The sequence below is a fragment of the Gossypium hirsutum genome, chromosome A03, assembly GCF_007990345.1.
Source record: "Gossypium hirsutum isolate 1008001.06 chromosome A03, Gossypium_hirsutum_v2.1, whole genome shotgun sequence".
In the NCBI taxonomy this organism is placed as follows: domain Eukaryota; kingdom Viridiplantae; phylum Streptophyta; class Magnoliopsida; order Malvales; family Malvaceae; genus Gossypium; species Gossypium hirsutum.
The window spans coordinates 6,606,627-6,633,171 of NC_053426.1; the positions used below are offsets into that span (position 1 = coordinate 6,606,627).

Here is a 26,545-nt window from a genome sequence, read left to right on the forward strand (position 1 = left end):
AATTTGGCGGAAGAGTGCAGTCATGTAAGAATGTTCCAAACATGGTGGGGGTGGAGGGAATAATTTGGATAAAAAAACTGAGGTGGGCAATTAAAAGAATATATAATAAATGTCCAGAGGTGGGAAAGGGAAAATGGAGGGACCCCAACAAGACTTTCAAGGCAGCTAAGCGCTATAATGGTTGAAAGAAAATAATATACATGTATTCATACAAGAGTTCAGAAAAAGGGACACCCCCCACTAATACTATCATTAGGACTAGATGCACACTCAAATTTCTATTTTTCATTAACAAAGCTGCAAGATATTTGTCAAGAAAGAAAACAAGGGTATATATATTATAGGTCAAATTATGACATTGATCCCTATAATTGGATTTCTCCACTTATATATTGTAGTTAATTAATCCAAATAGTTAACAAAGTTAACTATTCCAATTAAAATGCTAGAGTGAGTTTTTTTATTTATTTACAACTACCCTTCCAAAAACAGCAATATGTCAGCTCAATGAGTTAAAATCATTATTACGAAGAACTGACTAAGATATTGGTCCAAAGAGTTGCTTTAAACCATTAGATCAAGAACCAATACAAACCAATTAAACTGCTGATTGAACCGTGTTTTTCTATTTTTTAAAATTTTTAATCAAACCTATTAGACTGGTCAAACTGGTGGCTAGACCAATTCGACCACCAATCTGAATTTAAAAAACATTGGTTAAAATAGGTGTTTTTAAGAAAAATCCATGATAATATTTTAACTGGAATAGTTAACTATGTTAATTATTTAAACTATTTATAATGAGACTAACCTCAAATTTAAACATTTAAACATAGTAGAGAGACCAAAACCATAATTTAATCAATATAATATATATACACACATCAAAAGTGTTGAAAAGAAGATATGAACCATGAAGAAGTGCAGAGAAAACCAGTTAGTCTATAACTATGAGATATGGGTTTTTTTTTTCCAATATTTAAGGTAAAATTATATGAAACAAAAGAATAAACAGACAGAAGGAACTACTGCATAAAGATATAAACGTATGAAAATGGTGGGATGGAACTTGCCTTGGGAGGGAAAGAATGGAAAAATAAAGGCCAGGGCAGGGCAGGCTCAGCAAATAAAACTCAAGCCACTGCACCACTATCATATCCCACAAGTCCCGTCATCCACGAAATCTTACTATTCATGGTGGAGACAAGTCCGTCCTAACTTTTCCTCTTTGAGGTCCAGTAACTCCATTAGTGTGACAAACAGGTTGAACCAACGACATATTAGTAAGAGAGACTTACCAGAATCAAGGGGTTCAACTTCAATGTTTGAAGCAAGGTCGACCAAGAGAATTCTTATAGTAGCATATATGAGAGAGACCAACAATAAGAGGAAGTTCACCCATGCCAGGGAAATTTCATTATGGAATTTAAAAACAATAGTCAACATGAAGGATTCAACTTTGAGCATCAAAATTTATGTTGCTAGACTGTCGACTAAATCTTCTGCAATATATTCATGTTCCACTGAGTGTAGGCCATACTATCGCTCCAAGAGCATTACCATTTCACAGTGTGGAGTATGCGGGAAAAGGTCGACAGCCATGGCTTTTACAGGTTGGAAAGGCTCTGAAATAGGCATAGACTTGGCTCTGTGCCGTGCTAAACCGGCACTACTCATGTTCCTCCAGCCCCGGTTGTCTTTCTTCCCTTTCTCAACTTTCTCGGGAGATGGTGTGCAGAGCTCAATGGCATTTGCCACTAAGCTTTCGGGATTGCAAGAAATATACCTACGAAACAGAATGAGGGTCGAATTCAGGTTTGCTAAGAGAGGGAATGAAACAGCCAAAATAATAAAATAAAAAGCTCATAAGAACTTACACAAGCCTGCGTAATGGAGCATGAGTTCTTAAAACTTTGACCACCTGAATTTTCAGAAAACAATAAATGAGATCGAAGATTACAAGATGAGATAGATTTGCATTTAATTTTTTTTAAACCTATAGGTTTGCAAAAATTAACTGATAGTAGAACAGTGTCTAATACTAAAGCCATCCAAGGTTTTCAAACTGGACCTGTTGTCAGACAGGTCAGGCCACCAATTCTCAATCCGACTGCTTTGGCCGGTTCAATTGAATAAATTATTAAAAATCATAAATATTAAAAAAAGAAAAAAAAAAGGTTCAACTGCTGGTTCAACCAGTTCGTGGGTCAACTGGTCCAACCCCTTGTTCCGGACCGGAACCCAAGCTAATTCCTGGTCCGACCGGATGGTCCGGTCTGGTTCTGAAAACAGTGAAGCAATCTAATTTTAGAGAGAACTCAGTATGGATCCAGAATCTTCAAAATAACTGCTACTTGACAGGGATCAAATTTAAACAAGGCAATAGGTCATAATCATAGAACTTAAAGGAATTGGAACAAATAAAACTGCTGGTATATCAAGAGTACAAATACTTACAGTGGGATGAAGTCCCATACGTGGAGGATCAACAATAGCAACAACATTTTTGAATTGTGGCACCAAAGAATTTCCATCTTTGGATGTGGAACTTTCCTGAAGTTGATTTTGGATCTCTTTTCCATCATTTTCTGAACATTTTTCAGGCTCTTGGCACGAGCTCTCTCCATCATTATGTGCATTGGTTGCGCATGTATCTATCTCTTCACCGGTTAATGTTCCTTTCTCACTACTTTCTAAGGCACTTGAAAGTTGACCTTGTTTTTCAGAAACATTGAGGTACTCTTTCAACAGAGACCCTATTACATCCTCAGCCTGTTCCTCATGGAGAGCAAATAAGTAAATAACGAAACAAAGAAATGCAGTTGGACAACTATACTCCCTCCCCCCCCCCTCCTTTCTCTCAAAATAATTAAATCAAGCAAGGAGGCAAGCAGGAAAATCAAACCTTTGAACATATGAATCTACAATTTTTTATCCCATTAATCTCAGCATTCTTATACGCATCTTGAACTGCAGAAGCATTCATTTCAATGCCAATAACCTGCAGATTTTAATGCCGAGACAAGTTCAGCTATTAAAAACGGAGAATCGGCTATGTATATACAGTTTAACTGAAATCATAATCAACTAGTTTAATACTTCACAAGAACAACATCAACAAGCCTCAGCATAGTAACTCTTTTCAATTATTATCCAACATGGAGCTCAATCTATGTCATATATTCAGGGATGTAGAGTCTCAATCGTGCATGATGAAGGGAGGGAATTGGATGGTGTTATTACCATACCAACACGATGCGCTAACGTGAGTCCAATCGTGCCGGTCCCACAGCATATATCAAACAGTAAGGTATCAGGACCCAAACCAGCCCACTCACCAGCAAGTGAGTATAATTTCTCAGCAGCAAGAGTATTGACCTGCAATAGAGTTGCAGTTGCAAATTATCCAGATTTACCACCAAAAACGTTTCAACCAGAAAAGAAAGGAACTCAGGCTCAAGGTCCTAACCTGAAAAAATGCTGTTGGAGATATTGAAAACCGAAGGTTGCTTATACAATCATGAATTCTAGCTTCTATGATGTTATTGGCTGTCTCTAGCTGAAGGCTGCTTTCCGTCTTCGGGATGGGTATTGAACGCAATGGAGCATCAGTTGGTGCCACGTTTGATATTCCTTGATGATCCTGGACGAAAACAATGACCACAGGGAAGAGCCATTAGATGAGGAGACGACATATGCTACCTGGCTTAGATCACGCAATTACAATGGTAGAGAAAAGAATTATGACTGGATGCAAATATAGAATTCTGCAGAATACAAAAGAATTATAATGGAACAAGTACCTGAACAACAAAAACATTTAAAGGCAGAGGAGGAGAATTTGCGGCAGCACCTGCTGCAAATGCTTGAGCGAGCCTCTCAAACTCATTGGTTACTTGTGCCTCATCAAGCCCAACTGAGCAAACCTAAGCAATCAGTACATAACAAATAAGTTAGCAGATATGTAGTATATGTTTGTCTAAGGTAGTATATTGGTCATTTAACTTCATCCATGATGAAAAACTTAGTCTACCCACCCAACTGAAAAGATTATAGCAACTTGAGGCTTAAGTATTTTCTCCTTCCATTCTTAATCAGAGTATTTCCATGCATCTTAATAACAAGATACGGCTACAAAAGTAACCTGAAAGATAAGAATTGAGCTTTTGGAATAGACACAGACCTGAACAATGAGCATGACCTCTGAAATATTGGCCTCAAAATTTTCATCTGCAACCTTCCCAGCTGATCTTCCTTCCCGGACCTTGTAAATTGAAATAGAATTTGAACATACAATTAAACAGACTTTACCACCAATTTGATTTAATGCAGCAGAACTAAAGGCAGCAATAGTACTAGTACTAGTTTGGTAAATTTGTTATGCTCAAAGCCATTGCTCAAGAAAAAACATACCGCTAACTGACGCCAAAATCCTGTATTTTTAAATCTGTTCCAAATTGGGAAGCTTGAATGTTGCAAAAACTCCTGAAAGATTGAAGCATATCTGCAAGCAATTTTAGAAACATTTGGGCAGTCCACAGGTTCTTCAACAGCTGTCACACCCTCCCTGAAAGGATTATTGTCTTTAGAGGCAAATAGCAGCTAAAAAGAGGTTCCCAAGCAGGTTAGAAGTATTACCTAAAATTCCCAAGCATGAACCCCACAGTTGGTTTTCCCTGTTGAGAATATCCAACAGAAAACTCACACTTATTACGGTATCCATTTACAACTGGTGATTCAATTATACCTTCTACTTCACATGGAAGACCGCCTATACAAATCAAGATTAAAGACAAGCACAGCCATTAGTAACCCTACCATTCATTCTGATTTAAAGAAGAACTGATGAAGTACTTGTTGAACTGCAAATTAAAATTATTATAATCAACATATAAGCTCAATGAGAGGATCAGTTTTTAATGAGTAAATGTGAAACATACCTCTTTCCCTAGATTGAAGAACCCACTGAGGAAGTGAAACACCGTTAGGACATGCTTTACGTGCATTTCTCGTCTGCCAAATAATAAAGGACAGTGAGTCTGATATAATTAATAACGAAAATCATCCTAGCAAAAACAGAGCAGAAGAAAAGCCTTTCTAACAAGTTTTTTGAGCATCTGCATGACAGAATTCTTCTTGTGCTCCAATTGATCACTATAAGGCATATGAGCAAGGGGAGTGACTGCATCACGTGCACATTTTGCCTTTGAGGTGGAATCATCAAGTGCAGAACCATCATCATTTGTAGCACCATCTTGTACCTCGTTTGAAGCGATAGGGACACCTGCATTCTCCTTGATCGATGCATCATCAATAGTCTGTTGAGAGCTCAGAGTCGCAGCCATTGCCGATTTCACTTTCCTCTCGAATGGTCGAGGAACGACGTTTGCAACTTTCAAATTTTTGTTGCCAAAAGATTTCCCTTCCAATTCCTTTCAAATTGAACAGAATTTATTATGCCAGTCAGAAACTTACAATATTGGATCACTGGGTTTCTATATAACTGAAACATGAGATATACCTCAACTGCACTTTTCAATTGTTCTGCACTTTCAAAACTCACAAAACCAACCACCATGCCTTTCTTTTTCTTTGCAGATTTAAAAGTAATTCCCTAGGAGAAGAAAACAATTCATATGAAACACAAAACCAAAAACAAACAAAAAAAAAAACTTCGGGATACATTCTGTTGCAATGCATGGAATTTATCAAATTATGCAAGTCATGATTGAACTTTAACTATCAACAAACTAGATCACTTGTCCAACTTTGGTGAACTATTTTAATGTAAAAATTGCCTTAACATGATTTAGGACTTACTTTCTAAACAGAGTGACAAATATATTTGGAGCTAACTTTTCATGAGAATTACTTAAAATTAACATACATGACTTAATTTGTTAATAATAGATCTACGTGAAAATTAACATTAAATTAACTGTGTAAAATATCCAAGAAACTTCAAAACCGTTTATATGAAGACTTCAAAATTAATAGAACACACTTACTTGTTCACTAAGAAACTTCCTCAAATTATCCGCATGCCATTTCCTTGGCAAATGCACCAAGCATTTACTCAATTGAGGGTCTCCACACGCTTCACCATCCTCCCCGCCATCCATAACCATCTCCGTCATCATAACCTCCTGCTCCTCGTCTTCCTTCGCTGCCACCTTCTCCCCATTCTCCCCTTTCATTGCCTTCTTCGCTCGCTCTGAGGTCGGGTCCCACGTGTTATCCAGACGTGGTCGGAGCTCCTCCTCGCCGTGCGCGTACTTGCACGTGCTGCCATGAGTGCAGGACCCATCTTGACGCCTGAAGTAAGAGCAAAGGGTGGTTTTCCATAGAGGGTGGGGAGACGAATTCTGGGTCGGGTCATCGTCGTCCCGCTTGCGCTTCTCTCCGGGGTTGGTGTCGGCCGTTGATTGGGGATCGGACGGCGGGACTGATTCGCAATTAGGTTGGGGTGAATCTTGGCCGTTGGTTTGGGCGGCCGAGTCTAAGGTTTTAGTTTCAGAAAGTTGGTTTTTTGGTGAAGCCGCCATGGGAGTTATCGGAGGACTACTAGGTTTAGTTCAGTTCAGTTTCAGTTTTTCTAAAGTGACAAACGTGATTTTATTTATGCCCAAATAAATGGTTATAGGTAAATAAAAGTTAACTTCTTTATTTTGTGGGTTTTTTTAGATGATAATAAAAATTTTAATTACGAAAATGAGAATGTTGTAAATGATATATTTTTTATAGTGAATTTAGATTACTTTTTTTTTTTAACAAAAGAGATAGTAGTAGGCAATTATAATAATCAATTCATAAATTAGATGAATCTAGATCTATTACGATCTTCAACTAAGAAATTTCTAATTGAAACCGGCAAAACTATAAATAAACGGAGCAAAGAGTCTCTTGTATCAGCACATTTAGTCATATGATCAACAACCCTATTTTGATCCTCAAAATATGTCAGACACGAACCTCTTATCTTCACGGCAACAATTGATGTAATAACCTTAATTCCACTAATCTACTCATCATTCCAAGCATCCTCAACAACTATACGCTCCTCGACAAATTGAGAATCACCCCTCCATAAGAGTTTTCTCGAGGATCCTTTTAAGGTCACAAACCAACTCTTTTATTGTCGACTTCAACTCAGCCGAATCATGCAAATGATTCCCCATCATCTCATCCGATGGTCTTCCTTGCTACCCGGAAATTATATTATGAACTCTCAATTGCAACTCTTGAGAGGTGTCACTTTTTTCACCGAATCTAAACATCTCATTTTCCTTCCCATTATGCGCATGCAGCGTACTTCTATTTCTTCAAATACAATGACACATCTACTGGTTGTATGGCTATGTTTTTTCCCCAGTCAATAACACCCACAAGTCCTAGCTTTGATCCATCAACCAAGTCCCATCTCAGGTAGGGCTAATTAGATTAATAATTTTAAATTTACCAATCAACCAATTTTTTTATATTTTAATGTATTTTTATTTTATTATATACACTTTATTATCTTTCCATCAATTGTATATATACTCACAATTTAATCTAATATTTTTGTACATTTTATTATCGTACATATTATTTCATGTGTTATTATGATTAATTAATTTCAAACCATATGTTTCATTATTTATTGTATATTATATATAAACACGCGCCTATATTCTAAATCTGTGGTTTTCATACGCATACATGTTATAGGATCTTTAATTTTATTTAAGAATTATAAATTCTATCACATGCCTACGCTCGTGGAAACTAGTATTTAAAACACAAAGGTTAGTTTAAAATAATATATAATAAATAATAAAATGTGTGGTTTGAAACTAATTAATACATTAAAGTGTGAGTAAAATAAAATTTAAACACGTTAATACATCATATTAATAATACCAAATGCACTATAGTTATTTATCATAGTGTTGTCATCAATCTTGCATCGATGATCACTTGAGTTCGTGTCGATTTAACTTGTGACATCAACTTAATCAACAAAATTATTAATACTTAAAAGTATGCTAAATTAAACATGTCTGTTAGGATCGACCCGATTAAGCAACGAATAAGAAAAATAGTAGAATAAATTGAGAAATTGACAGACAAATTTAACGTGGAAAAATCCCTCCAAAGAGGATAAAAAACCACGGGCAAAGATAATTTTACTATAATTGCAAAAGAACAAAGAATACAAAAGATGGAGATAAAATTGAACCCCGAAAACCCAAAAACAAAGAACCCTCAAAACGTAAACGCAAAATTCTCTAAATGTGTTATGAGTTCCAATCTCTAATGGGTATATTTTTCTAAGGTTGTAAAAGAGCTTATTTATAGGCTAAATTCATATGTCAAATAATAATAAAATAATCTAAACTAATCAGTGTTTGATTGAAACAAGTAACAGAGTTTAACTGAAAGATTATTTTTCAAATTTAACTGAAAATAAGAATCATATTTAACAATGTCAATTTAAAATATTGTTACAATATAACTATCATCGTCTTTTATATTGATCTTTTTTTCATTTAATCTATCATCATCTAAACCTACTCATTTTTTACCCAGCCCAACTCACGAGTAAATTTAATTATCTTTAATCAATACTAAGGCATTGGACTATTGATGCAATCAATTGCTTCAGAATTACAAATTATAATTACAATACTATATTAGAAAAATATATAAATTAAATTTAATCGGAACATTCACATTAGAGAATGATACGGGGAGGTAAGGGTGAATTTAAAGCAAATTCAGTATAACATGTATTGTGAATTAAATAAATATGTAATGACGATGAATGGATATTACAATTTTTACCTCAACATTAATTAAAATAATCTTTAAAATAATATATATTATTAATAATTAATATCCTCAATTTTATAGTTCAAACCAATATAAACTCTATTTTATATAAAAAAAAATCATATGATTTTATCTATTATAAACATTATTATTTATTTCATTTTTTTAACGTCATATTACTATAATGTATTTATGATCATGAAGGCACTAAATTGCTTGTGTCTGTCACTAATATTAAAAACTCGATTATCTATAATAAAATTCATTTTCGAGTTTATTTATATGCCCTTAATATATATATTCTTAGGTTCTCAAATTATAAAATATTATCGATATTTCGAATTTAAATAATTTTTGAAATAGATCAACACCTAATTAATAGATAATTACTTGGAGTACAACTAAGTATATTTTTAAACATATATAATGTTTAATATAAAAATATTATTTGGACACAAGAATTGATTGAATTAATAATGAAAACTTGACCTATTTCAATGTGTGGGTTGAATTCATTTTAGTTAAAATTAATTGTATCGGTTTAATTTAAAGTTAGAATTAAGTATTAATTTTTTAAATTTTTATTATTTTATTAAAAAATTATTACTAAATTTTATAAGTGTCCAGCGTATCAAGTGGAGTTATGTCAATACGACATTACTTTGGGTTTCAAATGTTGTGTTTTTATTACCATTCAAGTTGAATGGAATTAAATTCAAAGGGATGGAGTTGAAGTTTTGGTTGGAGTCAAAATTCACTCATAAATTTTCTTAAGATGTGATAAAAAGGCCCAAATTTATTGAGCCCAACAAAACCATGGGCGCCCGATCCGACCCATACAAAATATGATACCAATACTTAAAAGAGTAAACCCTAGGCTGTCCCGATTCTCAGTTTATCCCTAAATTTGATGTTGCAAATCTTTGAATTCCTCCATGGCCAGAAAGCGAAAGCAAAGCTCCTCTGATCCAGAACCCCCGAAAATAGCGTCGGAACCTCAACCGGCCCAAGAAAAACAGCAGCAACAACCCGTATACATACCCGAAGATCCGAACCCGAATCCAAACGTGGACGAAGAACAGCAAGTACTAGAAGTGGAAGAGGAAATCGAAGAAGAAGTAGAAGTAGAAGAGGAATTTGAAGAAGAGGAGGAGGAGGAGGAGGAAGATGACGAGGACGACGAAGAAGCGGAAAACGAAACCTTAGTAGGTTCATCATACGCCGCCGTTTTAAACGGAGCACGAAGAGAAACGGGTCGAGAAGATGAATGCGACGACGAACCTGTCGAGAAACTTCTAGAACCGTTCGCTAAAGATCAATTGATTACCCTTATTAAAAAAGCGGTCGAGAATCACCCGGATTTTATCTCGTCGGTTCGGGAGTTCGCGGATGCGGACCCGGCCCATCGGAAGATCTTTGTACACGGGTTGAGTTGGGATACCACTGCCGAAACCCTTACCGGCGAGTTTTCAAAGTACGGCGAGATCGAAGAATGCAAAGCGGTTACCGATAGGGTTTCCGGGAAATCGAAAGGTTACGCTTTTATTCTATTTAAACATAGGAGTGGGGCGCGGCGGGCTTTGAAACAGCCACAGAAGAAGATCGGTATTCGAACCACTTCTTGTCAGCTGGCAGTGCAAGGACCGGTTCCTGCTCCGCCTCCCACGGGTCCACCGGTTTCCGAGTATACCCAGAGGAAGATTTTTGTTAGTAACGTATCGCCTGAATTGGACCCGGGGCATTTGCTTGAGTTTTTTAAACAGTATGGGGAAATTGAGGAAGGTCCAATGGGGCTTGATAAGCAGACAGGGAAACCTAAAGGGTTTGCTCTTTTTGTATATAGGTCGGTCGATAGTGCAAAAAAAGCATTAGAGGAGCCTCATAAGAATTTTCAAGGTCATGTTCTTCATTGCCAAAAGGCTATTGATGGGCCAAAACAGACTAAAGGTGTTTCTGGTGGGCATCATCAGCAGTATCAGCATCATCACCAAGGGCAACATCAGAGCCCGTCTCATCACCATCATGCTAAGAAGGGAAAGTATTCGACTGGTGGGTCAGAGACTGGTCATTTGATGGCACCATCAGGGCCTGCTGGAGCTGGGTTCAACCATGGTGTTGCTCCTGCTGGGTTTAACCCTGGAGTGGCTGCTGCTGCTGCACCGGGTTTAAACCCTGCTCTGGGACAAGCTTTGACTGCGTTGCTCACTTCACAGGGAGCTGGTTTGGGGCTCGGTAATCTGCTTGGAGGGTTTACTGGTGCGGCTGCGAACCAGGGAGCACATGCTGCCGGTTATGGGAATCAGGTTGCAGGAGGCTATGGAAACCAGATGGGGGTGCAGGGTGGGTATCATAACCCACAATTGGGGCAGGGCGGTGCTGGTAGGTCTCAACCTGGTGGTGGTGCTCCTTATATGGGCCATTAGGTAAGCCCCAAGGTAAATGTATAAAATTTCGTGGTTGCTTTTATATAATTTCTATAGCTATTGATTTGCATGCGTAATTGACCTTCAAAATGATAAACCTAATATAATTGACTGACTTGTGATACTGTATGAATCTAATCATGAACTCACACTGTTTGAGATGAGTAGTGTCTAGGATCAGGTAATGTAATTTCTAAGCATAAAAAGGAATTGCATAAAAATGTAGTACAAGCTTGCTTTGCCTTTCTGAAAGCACATAGGTGTTTATTCTGTAAGTTCAAAAGAGTTCAATTGTTGATTGCTTGAGATGACTTATGTTATATCGTTTGATATTTTAACTTTAAAATTAATTGTTTATAACTAGTATTAAACAACTGAAAAAAAGCTCTTAGTATGTTTTAGCTTTGGATTTAATTGTTTAACACTAGTTTTACAAACTAATTTTTGTTGTTTGAGAAAGATTGGTCGTCTTAAGACTGGTATATTGAGTCTTAGCTTGTCTATCTCCCCTGCCATCAAGGGTTATTATCAATTTCATGATCATCAACATTTTGTTTAAAATTCATTCATAATTTAGTTCCTTTCAAAGTTAAGAGAACATCATCTCACTTTATTTTATTTATTGAATTTCATTTTGTATTCTTGCATTTGCTGCACTAGAAATTTTAGTTAGTTAAACCATGAAAACAGAGTCTTATTTGGTTTTGCCTAAGATATGAAATCCTAGTTCATCTTTCTCATGTACCATTTTTCCATGAATCTTTTGTTTTATAAACTCTTTTTTATGCTTCTATTTATTGTGCAGATTCTCTCATAGATGCATCAATCATTTTGTTTTCGACACTGGTGATTCTGAAGTTACTGGCACTCTTTGCAAATGTGGTCTTTAAATTTGTAACAAAAGTCAACCTCAAACCTGTATTTTTATTTCTATTTAGAACTCTTTCCCCCTCACGTGTTTTAAAAAAAGATGTACTATTTCAGCTTGGATATTCGTTTCTTGAAAAGTGTTGGGGAACAGGTAGAATTTCTTCTCAGAGGACACAATTGCTGTTTTCAGGTTTCCAAGTGTTACGCAAACAATGACCTTTTTTTTTTCTTTTTTGAACTTTTTCTTAAATTGACAGATGTTTTATGGTGACTATTTCTTATATGAATCAGAATGTTTTTAATTTAGTTTTATGCGAGACAAAACTTTTCCACGGTGTTGTTACATTTTCTTGGTTTCTTGTGATTTTTTAAACTAGTTTTACCTTATCATAAATTGCCCTTTTTTTTTCTGGCGTTCCTCAAGTTTAACTTCATATGGATTGCTGTTTCCATTACTTTGATGGTAGTCTCTGTAGCATACCAGATTGTGAAGTCGTTAGCTCCAAGTATTGGACAAAATGAGATTTCGAACTGCAGGTACAATGGCTATATATAGTCCTGACCGTTGCTTTCATGCTTAGGCTTTGCTTGGTATGAAGAATGGAAAAGAGTGCAGATGGATATTTTGTTAATCTAATGATTAAGCTACAAAGTATAAAATGATAATGGATCTAAACAATTTGATTAACAAATTTTACATCTTCACTCCTTTCCATCATTCGTACAAAGCAAAGCCTTACTATATTCCTAAGTTAGGCACCCCCAGCTCCTACCAATCTCCCAAGTTCCCGACCCCTTTTCTCCATATATTTCTCGGTGGTTGAGGATCCTTGCCTTCAGAATGAACAAGTGAAGTTATTGATGTTCCTTTCTACAACGACTTGTGAACTGGCACCTTTGTCTTCAATGACAATTGTTTGTTCATGTAAATTATTTTGGTCAACATGTTTTGTACTCGATTCGAGATGGGGAATGGAACCAGCCAACATGTTTTGAGGATGCTCTGACCTGTTGTTTATTTTAAAAATAAACACAAAAAAAAAAAAAGTGCCCAACATGTCTGGAAATTGTGCCTTCATCTTGTTTGAGTTGATAGAGTTGAGATTCGTGAGGCAAAGAATTTGTTGTTAGGTGAGTTGCTGGGACCTGACAGGCAAAGGATCTACTTGTTCCAGGTATGGAACTGGTCTTGGTTGGTCCTCACCCCTTTATGAAAGTGAACTGTCTACCTGCCTGCATCTTTAAATTGGTTGCTCCTAATATTAATGCCTTCCTTGATGTACATATGTTTATACGGAAAGATAAGTGTTAAAGATAGAAAGGAAATCGACTTGTGCAGGTAATGATTTCATCGTGACAATGTGCAAAAACAAGGCACTCCATGCATTATAATCACAATGTCATGGCATTACAATATGTTGTAATTATAGAACTAGAGATAAAATTTATAATGTTTTTGAAGATGGAAAGTTGTTTAGTATTTGTTTAATTTAATTTCTTTTTTATTTAATAGGAAGATGTGTATTCTAATAAGATGTAAACAATTTAATTTAACAAAAAATACCTATCTATGAATTAATTTTAAGTAAACGACTGTGATGTGATTTGAGAATTTCATTGACCTTTTAAGTAGAATACTAGATTCTTTTCTCATAAAATGCGTTTATTTTTTGTAACTTATAAAATAAATAATATAAAAATTTAGAAAGGTAAATTATAATATTATGTTAAAATAGAAAAGATAAAACAATATGTTATATTTATGATTCATTATAAGCACAAAAGATATTAAATATGAAGATATTTAAGTTAAATTAATAAATACATTTAATAAGGATAATTAAAAAACAATGTTTGAGGTTTTATATGGTCGATATTTTGAATATTGATCAATTTAGTAATATGATAAAAATAAATGATATTTTCGTCCGACTTTTATATATTATAGATTAAATATTAAAATAGAATGTCTTTGTTGATCTATACTAATATTATTATGGGTAAATGAGTTGGTACGCTATGTGTGGGCAAGAAATATTTTCCAAATGAATGATAGGTTATAATGTAAGTGATATTTTAATAAAGGTAGTTATTCAAATGAAAGTGTATTTATTTATTTGTGTTAAAAATAGGATTTTTTTTTAAATAGAGTTGGTGATATAAAGGTGTTGTTTGATAAATTAGGAAATAAAAGTTAAATTTTTAATGTTGAGTGTAATAAATTATGAACTTAAATTATAAGAATAGTATGGCATTTATGGAACATTAAGTGTTGAAAATGATATATTATTTGATAAATATAATTTTAAAAAATGAGAAATCTAAAAATGTCAAATATTAAATAAAAAAAGTAACCATCCAAATTAATAAAATATTTAATTTAAATTATTATGGTTTGATTTTTTATTTATGGAATCTCTTGATATTTGATTTTTAATGTAATATTTAAAGGTTTTTTTAATGAAAACATTGAAAATAATATTTTATAAAAATATAAAAGATAGAAACTCTTAATTTATTTATTTTTTTTTGAAAAAATAAGAAGTTCATAGTTATTTTTTAATCAAATTGGTATTCGGCTGTTTAATAACACCATCTCAATTAAGAGTTAAGATAATAGTATAGATAAATTGAAATTCTTTTGGAATGCAAACAAGTCCTAGTAATATTAAATCCAACGAGTATTAATAACATAACACTTTAGCTGTATTTTTAAATTTAATAAATAAATTAAAATTTAAAATATAAAAATGTTTTTAAGTGAATAGTTATTTTTATTATTAAAAAATTAAAAATAAAATATAAATTTAAAATTTAGAATGAGTAATCTTGTTCTTAATCAAAAAGTGTTTACTGGTCGAACGGCTCACTTGAGTTTAATTTTTAAATACCGTTGATTTGATTTACCATTCAAAAATTTAAAATCTGTAAAAAAATAAATTTATATTAATATTTATATATTTTTATAATATTTCTACCTTTGTCTTATTTTAATATCGTGATCTTAATTTAAACATGTTTTAATACGTTCGAATTTACGCCTTTTTATGACGATATTAATCAAAGTAGAATTCATAATTTGTTTTTTTAAATAACTGTAGGTGTGTTTTTTATTTATTAATAATAATAATAATAACCTACATAATTTGGGCCATTTCTAAATATATAAGGGTCTCTTATTATAGAAACGGATCCGGGCCGACCCAAAAGCTCTGAATCTAGGGTTTTTGATGTGACCCATCCTACGCAAAATCTATCTTCCCAAGCCACGTTTTCTTTTCCTACTTCCAATCCAATTCTATTTCGTCTCCAGCTATATAGATTGCGTTAGCTCAAGTGTGTAAATAGTGAAAACTTGCCCTGGCAATAGTTATTTCTATCTCAATGCTATAAAACCAAAGCAAAAAAGTAAAGCAGACATTCATGCCTTTGTTGGCTTTTTGAAGTTTTTAACCCTCACTACTCTCACTTTTGCAAACTTCCTTGGTCTCTCTATCTGCAACTGTCAATCTTTCTCAAATACTTCCCAAAAAAAAAAAAAAACCCCACTTTTTATTACTGTTAAAAACCCACCCCAAAACCTTTGATCTTTTTGAATTACACCTTCATTTAGTGAATCAAAGAGTGCTTTTTTGTTTGTTTGTTTGCTTCTTTTTTTTTGTTCTTGTGACGAATTGAATTGATTTACTGACTTTGGGTTTTTTTTGGTTTGTTGGAGAATTTTGGTGGGTGGTTGTAGAGATTATGGTAATGGCTGATAATGAAGCAGGGGATGGTCATAACGAGGTCAAGTCACCATGGAAGACTCCTGCAATTGATGGGGAGAAAGTGGGTGATGCTCCTGTTATGGGTACCCAATCTTGGCCTGACCTTGGTGGGAATCAACAAGCCCCTCAAAACAACAACCCTCAGGTTGCTGCTGATGTGTGTGCCCCAGCAGCTCCACACCCATCAGTAGAGCAGGTTCGTCATTGCTTTTTGGGGTTTATTTTTGTTTAATTGGTGATTGATCGCTTTTAGGAGTGAATGTATAAAAATCTTTAGATGTAATTTGAGTTTGTTTTGGTAGACTAAGTGTGTCATGTGGAATTATTAGGTTTAATGTGGTCTCAAATGGACAATTTTAAAGACCAGTTTTTTAGCCTCTTAGAATTTTGATTTGAATATCAGTTTATCTCCCAACCCTTCAGTAGGTCAGGTTAGTCTTTGCATTGGTGATTGATCACTTTTATGAGTGTGAAATTTGGATAAATTTGATCTAGCTTTAGGTGTAATTTGAGTTTGTTTTGGTAGACTAAGTGTGTCTTATGGAATTATTAGTGCTAATGTGTTTTTTTTTTATTTAGAAAAAAGGACAATTTGAAAGACCAGGTCTTTAGCCTCTTTTACTTATATATTTCATTTGAATATCAGTCAATTGCTTTCTGGTTTCTTAAATTTCTTTGATCACTTTATACCAATTAAAAGTCTTCTGGAGAGACTAAGCTATATTGACTAATGAGCAATGACCACCCTTTCATGACCTCCGCTTGTTAGACATGTTAAAAGGATGATTGTAGGAGTTGTTTTCACATGTCAAGAAGAATTGAAATATAATGTCAGATGAGTGTTCTTAATAAACCTTTGTGGAATATATCTTTCCTTTGAAGAATTCCCTATATCATTGAGCCATTTCTGATTCTCAGTCAGTCTGGTTGTCTGCGTTTGCTTCTTCTTTGCATTTTCCGTTACCTTTATGCATGATTATATTGCGGGTCATCATATTGAGGCCTGATATATTTAGTTGTTGCCAATGTACTTGTTTTTTTCTTCCTTGCAATTAAGAAGAAAAATTGAACAAATTGTTATCTCAGTGTACCTTAATTTTATCATCTTTCTCATTTTTTGGGTCTTTCAGAGAGCAGCTGGGCAGCCGAAATCAAATGGATCTGGAAACCCCAATGCTTCTTATAAGCATTCATCAGCACGCCATCAGAAGTCAGACTCTAAACGCAATCCTAATGCTGGGCCTCGTTTTCCTGTACCTTTACCTTATTATCAACCACCGGTGCCAGCTGTTTTTCATCCTATGGTACCTCCACCACACATTGCAGTTCCTGGACCTGGGTATGCTTACCACCCTGTCCCTGGACCTTTTCCCGGTATTGATCCTCAGTTGGTAAAATCTGGATCTGAGACAACAATGCAAGCCTTTGGTCCCCCAGTTCAAGGTGTTGATGCCAGCAGAAATATGCAGCTTCCTCCCAGAGGAGATCCCAATGCTTATCCTGCCAACTTCTCTAATAGAAGACCCAACGTGCAAGAACCTGGTGGACATTTTAATCCTGGCTGGAACCATCAACGGGCATTTAATCCTAGAGAACCCATTCCCATGCAGCCGGGTGTTGGACCGAGATCTTTTGCTAGACCTCCATTCTTTGGTCCAGCTCCTGGGTTCATGATTGGTCCAGGTTACCCTGGTAATATCTCAATCCCCGTATTTTTGTTTAAAACACTACAACATGTTTCATTACTTCTTACTTTGTCAAGCTTCCTTGCTGCTTATGTCTGCCAGCAAGGTAAGGCATGTATTATGCCATTTGTTCTTGTTTCAGCTCTTGTTTTGTATTATGCCTTTCATAAACTCCTTTTTATTATGACCTTCAGGAGCTTTGTGCTATGTGCCTATCGCTCCTCCAGGCTCCATTAGGGGACCACATTCTCCACGCTTTGTTCCATACCCTATAAATCCAGAGTCTACTGTGCTCCCTCCGGAGATGGTAACTTTGAGGGCTAATATAGTGAAACAAATCGAGTATTATTTCAGGTGAGGAAGGCTTCTTTGCCTCCTATTTATTTAATATCTTTTTGTCTGGGTACCACAGTCTAGAATTGCTTCTAAATTCCTCCACTTCCGCCATTTATAGATGCCATTATCAATGTTGGCATTTATGGGTATTTTTACTTAGTGCTTTGCTAGTAAGTGATTGATTCATTCGCCGTAAATCTTTGCACTTCCAAGTCTGATTTTGTGCACACGTTATTAATGGGGCCACTGAAGGACAAGAACTCTTACAAAAAACTGATATTGTGGTAGCCACTTTAGAAAATTTTCAACCTATGACCTCATATCAATTATCTTTTGTATGTCATTGGAGTTTTTGGTAAAGCAATCATAGTCTTAGGTATTTGGCATAAGTTTCATGCACCATGTAATTGGCTCAAATTGAGAGGCCAAAAATATGAACTTTTTGATTGTTTTTCATTAATGATTGCCGTAGAGTTAATTGTTTTTCCAGCGCTACATAATGTGCATATCTTTTTGTTTACCTTTCTTACCCTCTTATTTTTTTCAGTGATGAAAATCTTCAAAATGACCATTACCTGATTTCCTTGATGGATGATCAAGGTTGGGTTCCAGTCTCCACAATTGCAGACTTTAAAAGAGTATGTTAACTCACTACTACTTAGCTTATATGGCGGCATGGATTATATGCCACTGCTGTATTTTGTGTTGTTGGGTTTTTTCTGTTTTATTTATGGTTGTTGCATCATTAACTGATTGAATAGATTTTCTATCATCTTCATTTTTTTCCTTAGCCCGAGAACTAAAGCTTTTGTGTGGTTTTTTCACTTTCTGAGTTGCAGGTTAAGAGAATGAGTACTGACATACAGTTTATCCTTGATGCTCTTCAGAGTTCTAGTACTGTAGAAGTGCAGGTTAAGACTTTTATTTCTCTTTTGGGTCTACTGTTCTGAAATTTGATCTTTTACTAATGTATGCAAGTTCGGATCAGGCCACATGTTCAATTCTGAGCTCTGAATCGATATACTTTTATCTTCTCCATATGGTTAACTTTATTTTACCCATTGAACCAAATTCATAGTAATTTTGGTTAGCTATCAACCGATGGTGGTGATGGTGCTTATTTTCATACCTTAAGGTTTAAATTGTCTTATCTGTCATTGTTGTGTGGGTACATTGGTTAGTGATACTGCCTTTTGATGCTGTTCTTCACCTCAATGACCTTGTCTCTACTTGGTAATTGATATTATAGGGTGACAAGATACGAAGACGTGATGAGTGGTCCAAGTGGATCCCAGTTGGTTCAACAACATTGTCGTCAGAAGCTCCGGCTACTCAGTACCAGCCAAAAGAGAATGTTACTGATTCCTGTGGAAATTATCTGCATGAAGATAATTCAAAGGACATCTGTCAAGAAAACTTTAATATTCCTTTGGAAAGCGGGAGCTTGGATCATGTACCAGCTGAGGGAAATCATGCAGAAGTGATGTATAAAAGTAACAGAAAACATGCAGCCGTGCAAGTTCAATTAGATGGTGAGAAACGAGCATTTTCTGGTGGAAATGGTAACTTGAACAGGAAATTAACTGTTGATTCCAACATTAAATTCTCAGATATTGATCAGTTACAAGGAATTGATCGCATAAGGTTCAATTACCACAGAACTGAAAGTGTGGAATTATCGCCAGATGTAATAGTACAGAATGCTGCTGACCTGTCAAATGATTTTGCACATACATTTATGCTGGATGAAGAGCTGGAGCTTGAGCAAAAAACAACAAAAACTCTTTCTGCATTTAACAGGTACTAGATTGTGTTTGTATTTAATTGGCTTATCTCTTTCAGTGTTGAGCTAGGGAAATTTTTCATCTGTATAAAGGCTTATTTCGATGCTTTCAAATGCTAATAATGATCCCTTGAACATCTGAATGGCATTTTTTTTTTCAGACTGGATGAGGAAGAGGATGACATGGTCAATGATCGGGATGTTCAGAGACTTGTGATTGTTACCCAGGTAATGCCTTACAGCTCTGTATGGATTCTTTTTCAGCCTTATTATTATATTTAATGTTTAAAGATTGGTTCATCGGAGCATCTAAGTTCGTGTTTTTACTTAGTAATTTATAATAGTTGTTCTTACTATCATGACCTTCAATAGTATCGTATTGATTGTTCAATATCATTAGAGAAGATAAGAATCCCCGACTTATATTTGCTATCCAATGGAAATCCAATTCAAAAAAGAATATACATATGTATAGAAAAATTACCCCATCTAAATCAGTTTTTTCACAGGCATTGAATTTATGAAGCATATACATGAATTATGTAATGCTTCCATTTTGTGAAGTTGAAGCATTCTAAACTTCATTCAAGAGGGACAGTGTTCTTCCTCGGGTGAAATTGATGGATAACTTTTTTTTCTTTTCACATCGGTAGTGATTTAGCTTTTAGAGACATTAAGAGCGAATAGTTGGCTCTGCTCACTCCTCTCCCCTCCTCTTTAGGGGTGTAATCAAGCCGAGTCAAACCTGAATAGTGGCAAGCTCGAGCTTCACTTGAAATTCAAGGCTCGAGCTTGATCAAACATCAATTTCTAAGCTCAAACTCAGCTGGAGACTTAATTGAGCTACTCAATCTCAATTAAGCTTGTTTGTTTTTAAGCTCGAGTTTGTTTGTACTTAAAACTATTTCTATATAATAAGGGTAAGAATGTCATTGCATAATATAAAAATATTTTTAATGAAAAGCTTGATTAGGCATGTGAGCCATATGGTGCTCGAATTGGGCTTTGATTGATAGCTCAAGCTACTTGAGTTGTAGCTCGGCTCAATAATTACCGAATCAAATTTGAGTTCTTTTCAAGTCAAACTCAAGTAGCTTGCGAGCATCGGTGTCTCATTACACCCCTACTCCTCTTTCATCTCTTTCCTCCCAATTTCTTCCACTTTTCTTTATTCTTAATTGGGACTGGTATGTTCTCTCTGTTTTTAGCTTATGCCTGTAAGCGTATGCTTTCTTTGGGTAATGTTTTACTTGTATTATACCGTAGAATGGTTCTGGTTCCATTTTTACGGAACATATCTTTTCTTCTGATGTGCAGAATAGTGGGATAACTGAAGGATCAAAAGCTGGTGCAAAAGATTCAAAGGCCATATCCAGTGAGCTTGCTGCTATGATAAATGATGGTCTTGTCTTCTATGAACAGGTTGGCACTAGTTTTTTTCTTATTTATTTCAAACTATGTTATGGTACATATTAATAAATTTCTCGTTTGGTGTTTTATTTTCTGTAATCTAATTATCGGAACATGATTGTTGCAAGCAGGAGCTGAAAACTAAACGATCTAGTCGTAGAAAGAATAATTCTAATTATGAAAATAAAGACGGAAATCCAAGGTCTCCAAGGGGTGCATTAGGAGTATCAAATCTGAAGACGGGTGAAAATGCTGCTGGGAGCAGTAATCTTGAAGAATCTGGAGGATCAAGTTCCCGAAGGAAGCAAAATAAAGGCTTCTCCAAGCAACAGTCATTCCATAAGCAGAGATTTTTCTCCAGCAATTCAAAGAATCATGGAGCTAGTCGTAATTCCATTGCAATAATATCAGAAAGTCCGCCAAGTAATTCAGTTGGATATTTCTTTGGTTCTACTCCCCCAGATAGTCACGGGTTAGTTATAAGTGACCATTTCTTCACTTTAAATATCATGACTTCTGTAAGTTCTTTTTGCTTTCTTTCAGTAGTAACTTCCATTACTTTATGAGTGCAAGAATATAGACTTGTTGCTATAGGTTTCAAATATAAATTAAACCTAATTAAATTGACTAGATGATGAGATTTTCCTGAGTTAATTGATGTCTAAGCTTCAATTTTTTACAGCCCTAGGCAGCCTTCGAAGTTGAGCTGTTCACCACATGGGAATCTTTCCAGCAGTCCACCAATCGGTTCCTTGCCAAAGTCATTCCCACCTTTTCAGCATCCAAGTCATCAGCTATTAGAAGAAAATGGTTTTAAGCAACAGAAGTAAGGAATGGTGGATCATTTCCCTAATATATATGTATTTGTGTATACTTTTGCTTTTGCTCATCATGACTTGATGAGATTTTTGTTGCACGAAAAAAATATACTTTGTGGTTTGTTCTTGAGTCCGTCAGCGTGCACTTGTACTTCCTTACAGAGGGGAGGGAGCGATGGAGAGAGAGCACTTGTGAAGAAAAGTTGGCTAATTTAGTTATATTTTTACATTCAGGTACCTAAAGTTTCACAAGCGCTGCCTGAATGACAGGAAGAAGTTGGGAATCGGATGCAGTGAGGTTGACTTTATATTTGAACTTTCTGAGCTATTAAAGAACTGTTTTACATTAAATGAAAAAGCCACTATTGCACAGCTTATATTGTTTAATCTCCATTACAAAGAAACAAGTTGTTTGGTTTCTTTCGATTTTTTGCCCCATGGATACCATTTGCAATCACTGTACCACAACGGAAGCTGAAGCCCTGAATATGTGTTAATGTTTAATAGCTGATTTATCCTCGTACACACATATATATGGTATTCCTAAGACTTCATATCTGTTTGGACATGTTTCTTGTTTCTTTAAATCATATCATCATCAATGCTGCAAAGCTACTCTAGCTAAGCATTTGAATGCATTTTTCCAGTTGTTAAGAAATATAACTTTTCTAATGGTTCCCCTTGGTTATGCATGCAGGAAATGAATTCACTATACAGGTTTTGGTCGTATTTCCTCAGGGATATGTTTGTCCCTTCTATGTATAATGAGTTCCGGAAACTTGCTCTTGAAGATGCAGCTGCAAATTACAATTATGGGATAGAGTGTCTTTTCAGATTTTATAGGTAACATTGATGGTTATCTAAAAAAAGATAATTTTGGTTCATTTTTAGTTGTTTTCTTTACTTCTTTCTTTTCTATATGTATACTGATTACGTTCTTCAATTTTTTCAGTTATGGTCTAGAGAAGAAATATCGAGATGATCTTTATAACGATTTTGAACAACTTACCCTTGATTTCTATCATAAGGGCAATCTTTATGGCCTTGAAAAATACTGGTAATTTCCTTTTTTCGCCTAACATTTATGCCTTTAAATGAGCGCTGCATGCTAATGTTTGAAAATGAGTATGTAGAAAAAGAATCCTGATTCTTGGAGATGACATAATATTTCGGGTTTCTTGCTTGCAAATCTAAGGCTGTTAATTGAACTAGTATTTACAAAATATCCGGCAGGGCATTCCATCACTTCCGAGATCAGAAAGAACTGATAAAGAAACATCCCGAACTGGATAGGTTACTGAGGGAGGAATACCGGCGATTGGAAGATTTCCGTACCAAAGAGAAGAATACTAGTAGCACAAGAGAGGAGCGCCATTAATGAGTGACGTAATTGATCCCTAGTGTTATTGAACCCCAATTTTGACAAGCAACTCTGATGACCGGATCAGAGAGTAGGAAGGAGTTCAAGGTCTATATGAATTATGGTTTGGTTTATGAATGCAGAGGGAAGATGAGTTGTGTAATGTATATTGGAAGGGGTCAGATAAATTCTGGTGCGGCTGCCGATTCTGGAGGCTATCCATTTTTGTGTTTCCTGATATTTGTGTAGGCTTTTTTGGCTCGAGGGTATATCTTTTTTCTTGAGTGATCTGCCAAGCTTTTGGAGATGCCATGTCAATGGAAATGGCATGCCTGTGTTTTTCTTTGATCATTTTAACTTCCCCCTTGAAATTGTTGTACATAAGGGAAACTGGACAAGTTTCAAGTTTTAAGCCCCTCAACCCCGCCCCCCACACCCCCCCCCCAAAAAAAAAACCAAAAAAAAAAAACGTTGTAAAAACCTGGTGGAAATTGAACAATAAGAGATTTAATTCTTAATCTTACACTGTAAATCATTTTCTTTCATCTCGTTTTTACTCGCTAATATAAGATCATATATATTTTGGTATGGTAAAGGTTTATTGTGGATGAAGTTGGCTGGATTTTATTTATGAATTACCAATGATTGGCTTTTTATGTTTTGAGGTTTCTCCGGCATACGTTTAGATGCATTTACTAGATCCCTTCTTTATCGGGCAATGTGATGTTTTCCGTCCTGTTTGATCACGCTGAGACCGCAAAGGTTGTTATGTTTCATGGTGTGCATGCTACTTAATATATGATATTTCTTTTAGGGTAAATTCCACGCATGATTGTTTTTATTTACGTTTTAGTCACTTATATTTGAAATATTACGTTTTAGTCATTTATGTTATCATGTTGTAACATTTTAGTCACTGAGTCATTAATCGTCGTTAATGGTGTAACGGTAAGCTGATGTGGCACATTAAATCATTATTTCAAACATAATTTTAGGTTGAATTATACAATTGATTCAATTTAATTTTTTCTTTTATGTTTTTTAAATTTCCCTTTTTTTTTTCCATTCACTTTTGTTTCTCTCACTATTTTCATACCTTTTCCATTTCTTTTAACATATTAAGAAGTCGAATTGGTAGTGAAAAAAGAAGTAGGAAGTCGACTATCATCATTGCTTATAACCAAAACCCATAAACCCATACCATGCTTCTTTCTTCACTGCCAATTCGACTTCCTGGTATGTTAAAAGAAATAAAGAAGGTAGGAAAATAGAGGGAGAAGCAGAAGAGAATGAAAAATAAAGAAAAAAGAAAAAAAGTTAAAAGAACATAAAAGAATTAAATTGCTCAAAACGAAAAATTATAGGGATTAACTGTATAATTTAACCTAAAGTTTTTGTTTGAAATGATAATTTAACGTGCCATGTCAGCTTACCGTTACACCGTTAACGACAATTAACGACTCAGTGACTAAAATGCTACAACACGATAACGTAAGTGACTAAAACGTAGCATTTCAAGCATAAGTGACTAAAATGTAACATAAGGTAAACAAAAATGACTATAGGTGTAGTTTACCCTTTCTTTTATGATAATAATAATGAGTTAAAAATGTTGAGGGCTAGAGACAGTGGCTGAGTCAAGGTGGGGCTGGTAGTAGTTTTGTTCCCTTAAAATAGAAAATTTTCTATTTAAATCTTTTATAGTTTATAAAATTTTAAATTAGTAGTGATAAAATTATATTTTGGTCCCTCAAAATAATAAAATTTTAATTTAATCTTTTAAAAATTATAAAGATATAGACTATTAAAATAATAAAATTATATTTTTACTATTATAAAAATATTCAATTTAGTTTTTCCTCTTATTATTATTATTTTTTTAACTCCACCACTGGCAAGAGATGGAAGGATTTTAATTGGGATATAGGTTTATGCATTATAGTACAAAAATCTTGATTTTTATACTTTTAAAATGACCGCAAAGATCCCTCTACTTTATAATAACAAGCAAAATAGTCCTTTTGTAATAGCAGAAAAGAGATTAAAATTATGAAGTGGGCTTAATTAAATTATGTGACTTTAGTTTAAAATATAACATGAATAATTTCTAACTAACACGACACGTTAATTATATTCATTGTAATTTAATCGGAACCATTAAAGTTAATCAATGAATAGAGTATGGAATCATGTCGACTTAAAATAATAATTCAAGTTAAGCTATAATGAGTTGGGTGAATATACCATCAATAAAAGTTCACATTATGTAATTAGACCATTTTAATTTGATAATTCAACTAAAATATTTTAAATTTTATATCAATTTAAAATATTAACTCATAATTTAAGAACACATGTTGCAGTGAATGAAATAGGGCTGAGAAAAAATTTAAGAAAATAAAAATAAAAATATTTAATTTTGATTTTGATCTGATTTTATCAATTTCGGTTTAGTTATTATGATTCAATTCAATTTTTAGTATACAAGATTAAAAAAAGCTTCTATTATCCAAACTGAATAAAATTATATTTTTATTTAGCTTATAATTAGTTTTAAATTTTTATATTTTTATAATAAAAAATAAATATTTAATATATATATATAAATGAATGAAAATAACTAAAAGGGTATATATATTTTAAACTTTTAGAAATTAATAACTGGTAAAAATTTGGTTCGATTCAGTCACCTTTAATATTTAACTAATATAATTTTTGTTGATTAAATCTTAAGTCGATTAGTATCCATATTGTTCTCAGTCGGGGAGAACGTGAGTACAAAGGTTAAAACATGCTTCAAATCCCTATGTAGTTCATAAATTTCAAATTTAATCTCCCTACTTTTATTTTTTAAGAATTTAATCACTCTACTTTTCAATTTTAAAAATCCAAGTCTAGTTGTTGTCATCGCTAAAATTCTTTTGTTAAATTTACTGGTGTGACATTTTAATTTTTTTTAAAATCATTTGATACTAATGTAACAAAAAAAATAACGTTGAAAATACTAATGTGGATTTCTTTTTTAAAAACACCCTTTCAATGCCATCATAATAATTTTTGTTGTCGTAATAGTGTTCTTAAGAAACAAATGACATCAACATTGTAATTGAAATAGTTAGTAATATTAACTATTTAGGCTAACTAATGACATTATAAAAGTAGAGGGACAATTTATCTCAAAATTTAAAGTAAATGGATTCAATTCAAGTCTCAACATAATATAGGGACCAAAACTAAAATTTGACTATTTAATTATAATGTAACAAAGGAAAATCCAAA

The 26,545-nt window shown here is 34.2% G+C and overlaps 3 protein-coding genes across 4 annotated transcripts; 2 read left to right on the forward strand and 1 right to left on the reverse strand.

Annotated features, from left to right (window-relative positions):
• Positions 1 to 1,383: 1,383 nt before the first annotated feature.
• Positions 1,384 to 6,702, reverse strand: LOC107963867 (zinc finger CCCH domain-containing protein 24). Its single transcript, XM_041107027.1, has 14 exons — positions 6,009 to 6,702; positions 5,522 to 5,614; positions 5,103 to 5,432; positions 4,941 to 5,013; positions 4,639 to 4,771; positions 4,414 to 4,567; positions 4,184 to 4,264; positions 3,804 to 3,926; positions 3,470 to 3,643; positions 3,244 to 3,378; positions 2,906 to 3,001; positions 2,458 to 2,772; positions 1,878 to 1,921; positions 1,384 to 1,786 (listed from the first exon to the last, which is right to left on the reverse strand). Exons 1-14 carry the CDS (start codon positions 6,543 to 6,545, stop codon positions 1,540 to 1,542), a joined length of 2,535 nt encoding a protein of 844 aa, XP_040962961.1. The 5' UTR covers positions 6,546 to 6,702; the 3' UTR covers positions 1,384 to 1,539.
• A 2,862-nt stretch (positions 6,703 to 9,564) lies between these two features.
• LOC107963866 (UBP1-associated protein 2B) lies at positions 9,565 to 12,409 on the forward strand. Of its 2 annotated transcripts, none has more exons than XM_016900368.2 (2): positions 9,565 to 11,249; positions 12,043 to 12,409. In XM_016900368.2, exon 1 carries the CDS (start codon positions 9,750 to 9,752, stop codon positions 11,235 to 11,237), a length of 1,488 nt encoding a protein of 495 aa, XP_016755857.2. In that variant the 5' UTR covers positions 9,565 to 9,749; the 3' UTR covers positions 11,238 to 11,249; positions 12,043 to 12,409. The 2 variants fall into 2 exon arrangements, with proteins under 2 accessions (XP_016755857.2, XP_016755856.2); XM_016900367.2 differs by having other exon boundaries at positions 9,691 to 11,237.
• Positions 12,410 to 15,458: 3,049 nt separating this feature from the next.
• LOC107963865 (la-related protein 1A) lies at positions 15,459 to 23,811 on the forward strand. Its single transcript, XM_016900366.2, has 15 exons — positions 15,459 to 16,070; positions 17,005 to 17,566; positions 17,754 to 17,913; positions 18,443 to 18,533; positions 18,735 to 18,806; positions 19,145 to 19,427; positions 19,506 to 19,695; positions 19,840 to 19,906; positions 20,996 to 21,100; positions 21,220 to 21,560; positions 21,771 to 21,914; positions 22,141 to 22,204; positions 22,604 to 22,749; positions 22,859 to 22,963; positions 23,140 to 23,811. Exons 1-15 carry the CDS (start codon positions 15,852 to 15,854, stop codon positions 23,282 to 23,284), a joined length of 2,694 nt encoding a protein of 897 aa, XP_016755855.1. The 5' UTR covers positions 15,459 to 15,851; the 3' UTR covers positions 23,285 to 23,811.
• The last annotated feature ends 2,734 nt before the right edge of the window (positions 23,812 to 26,545 follow it).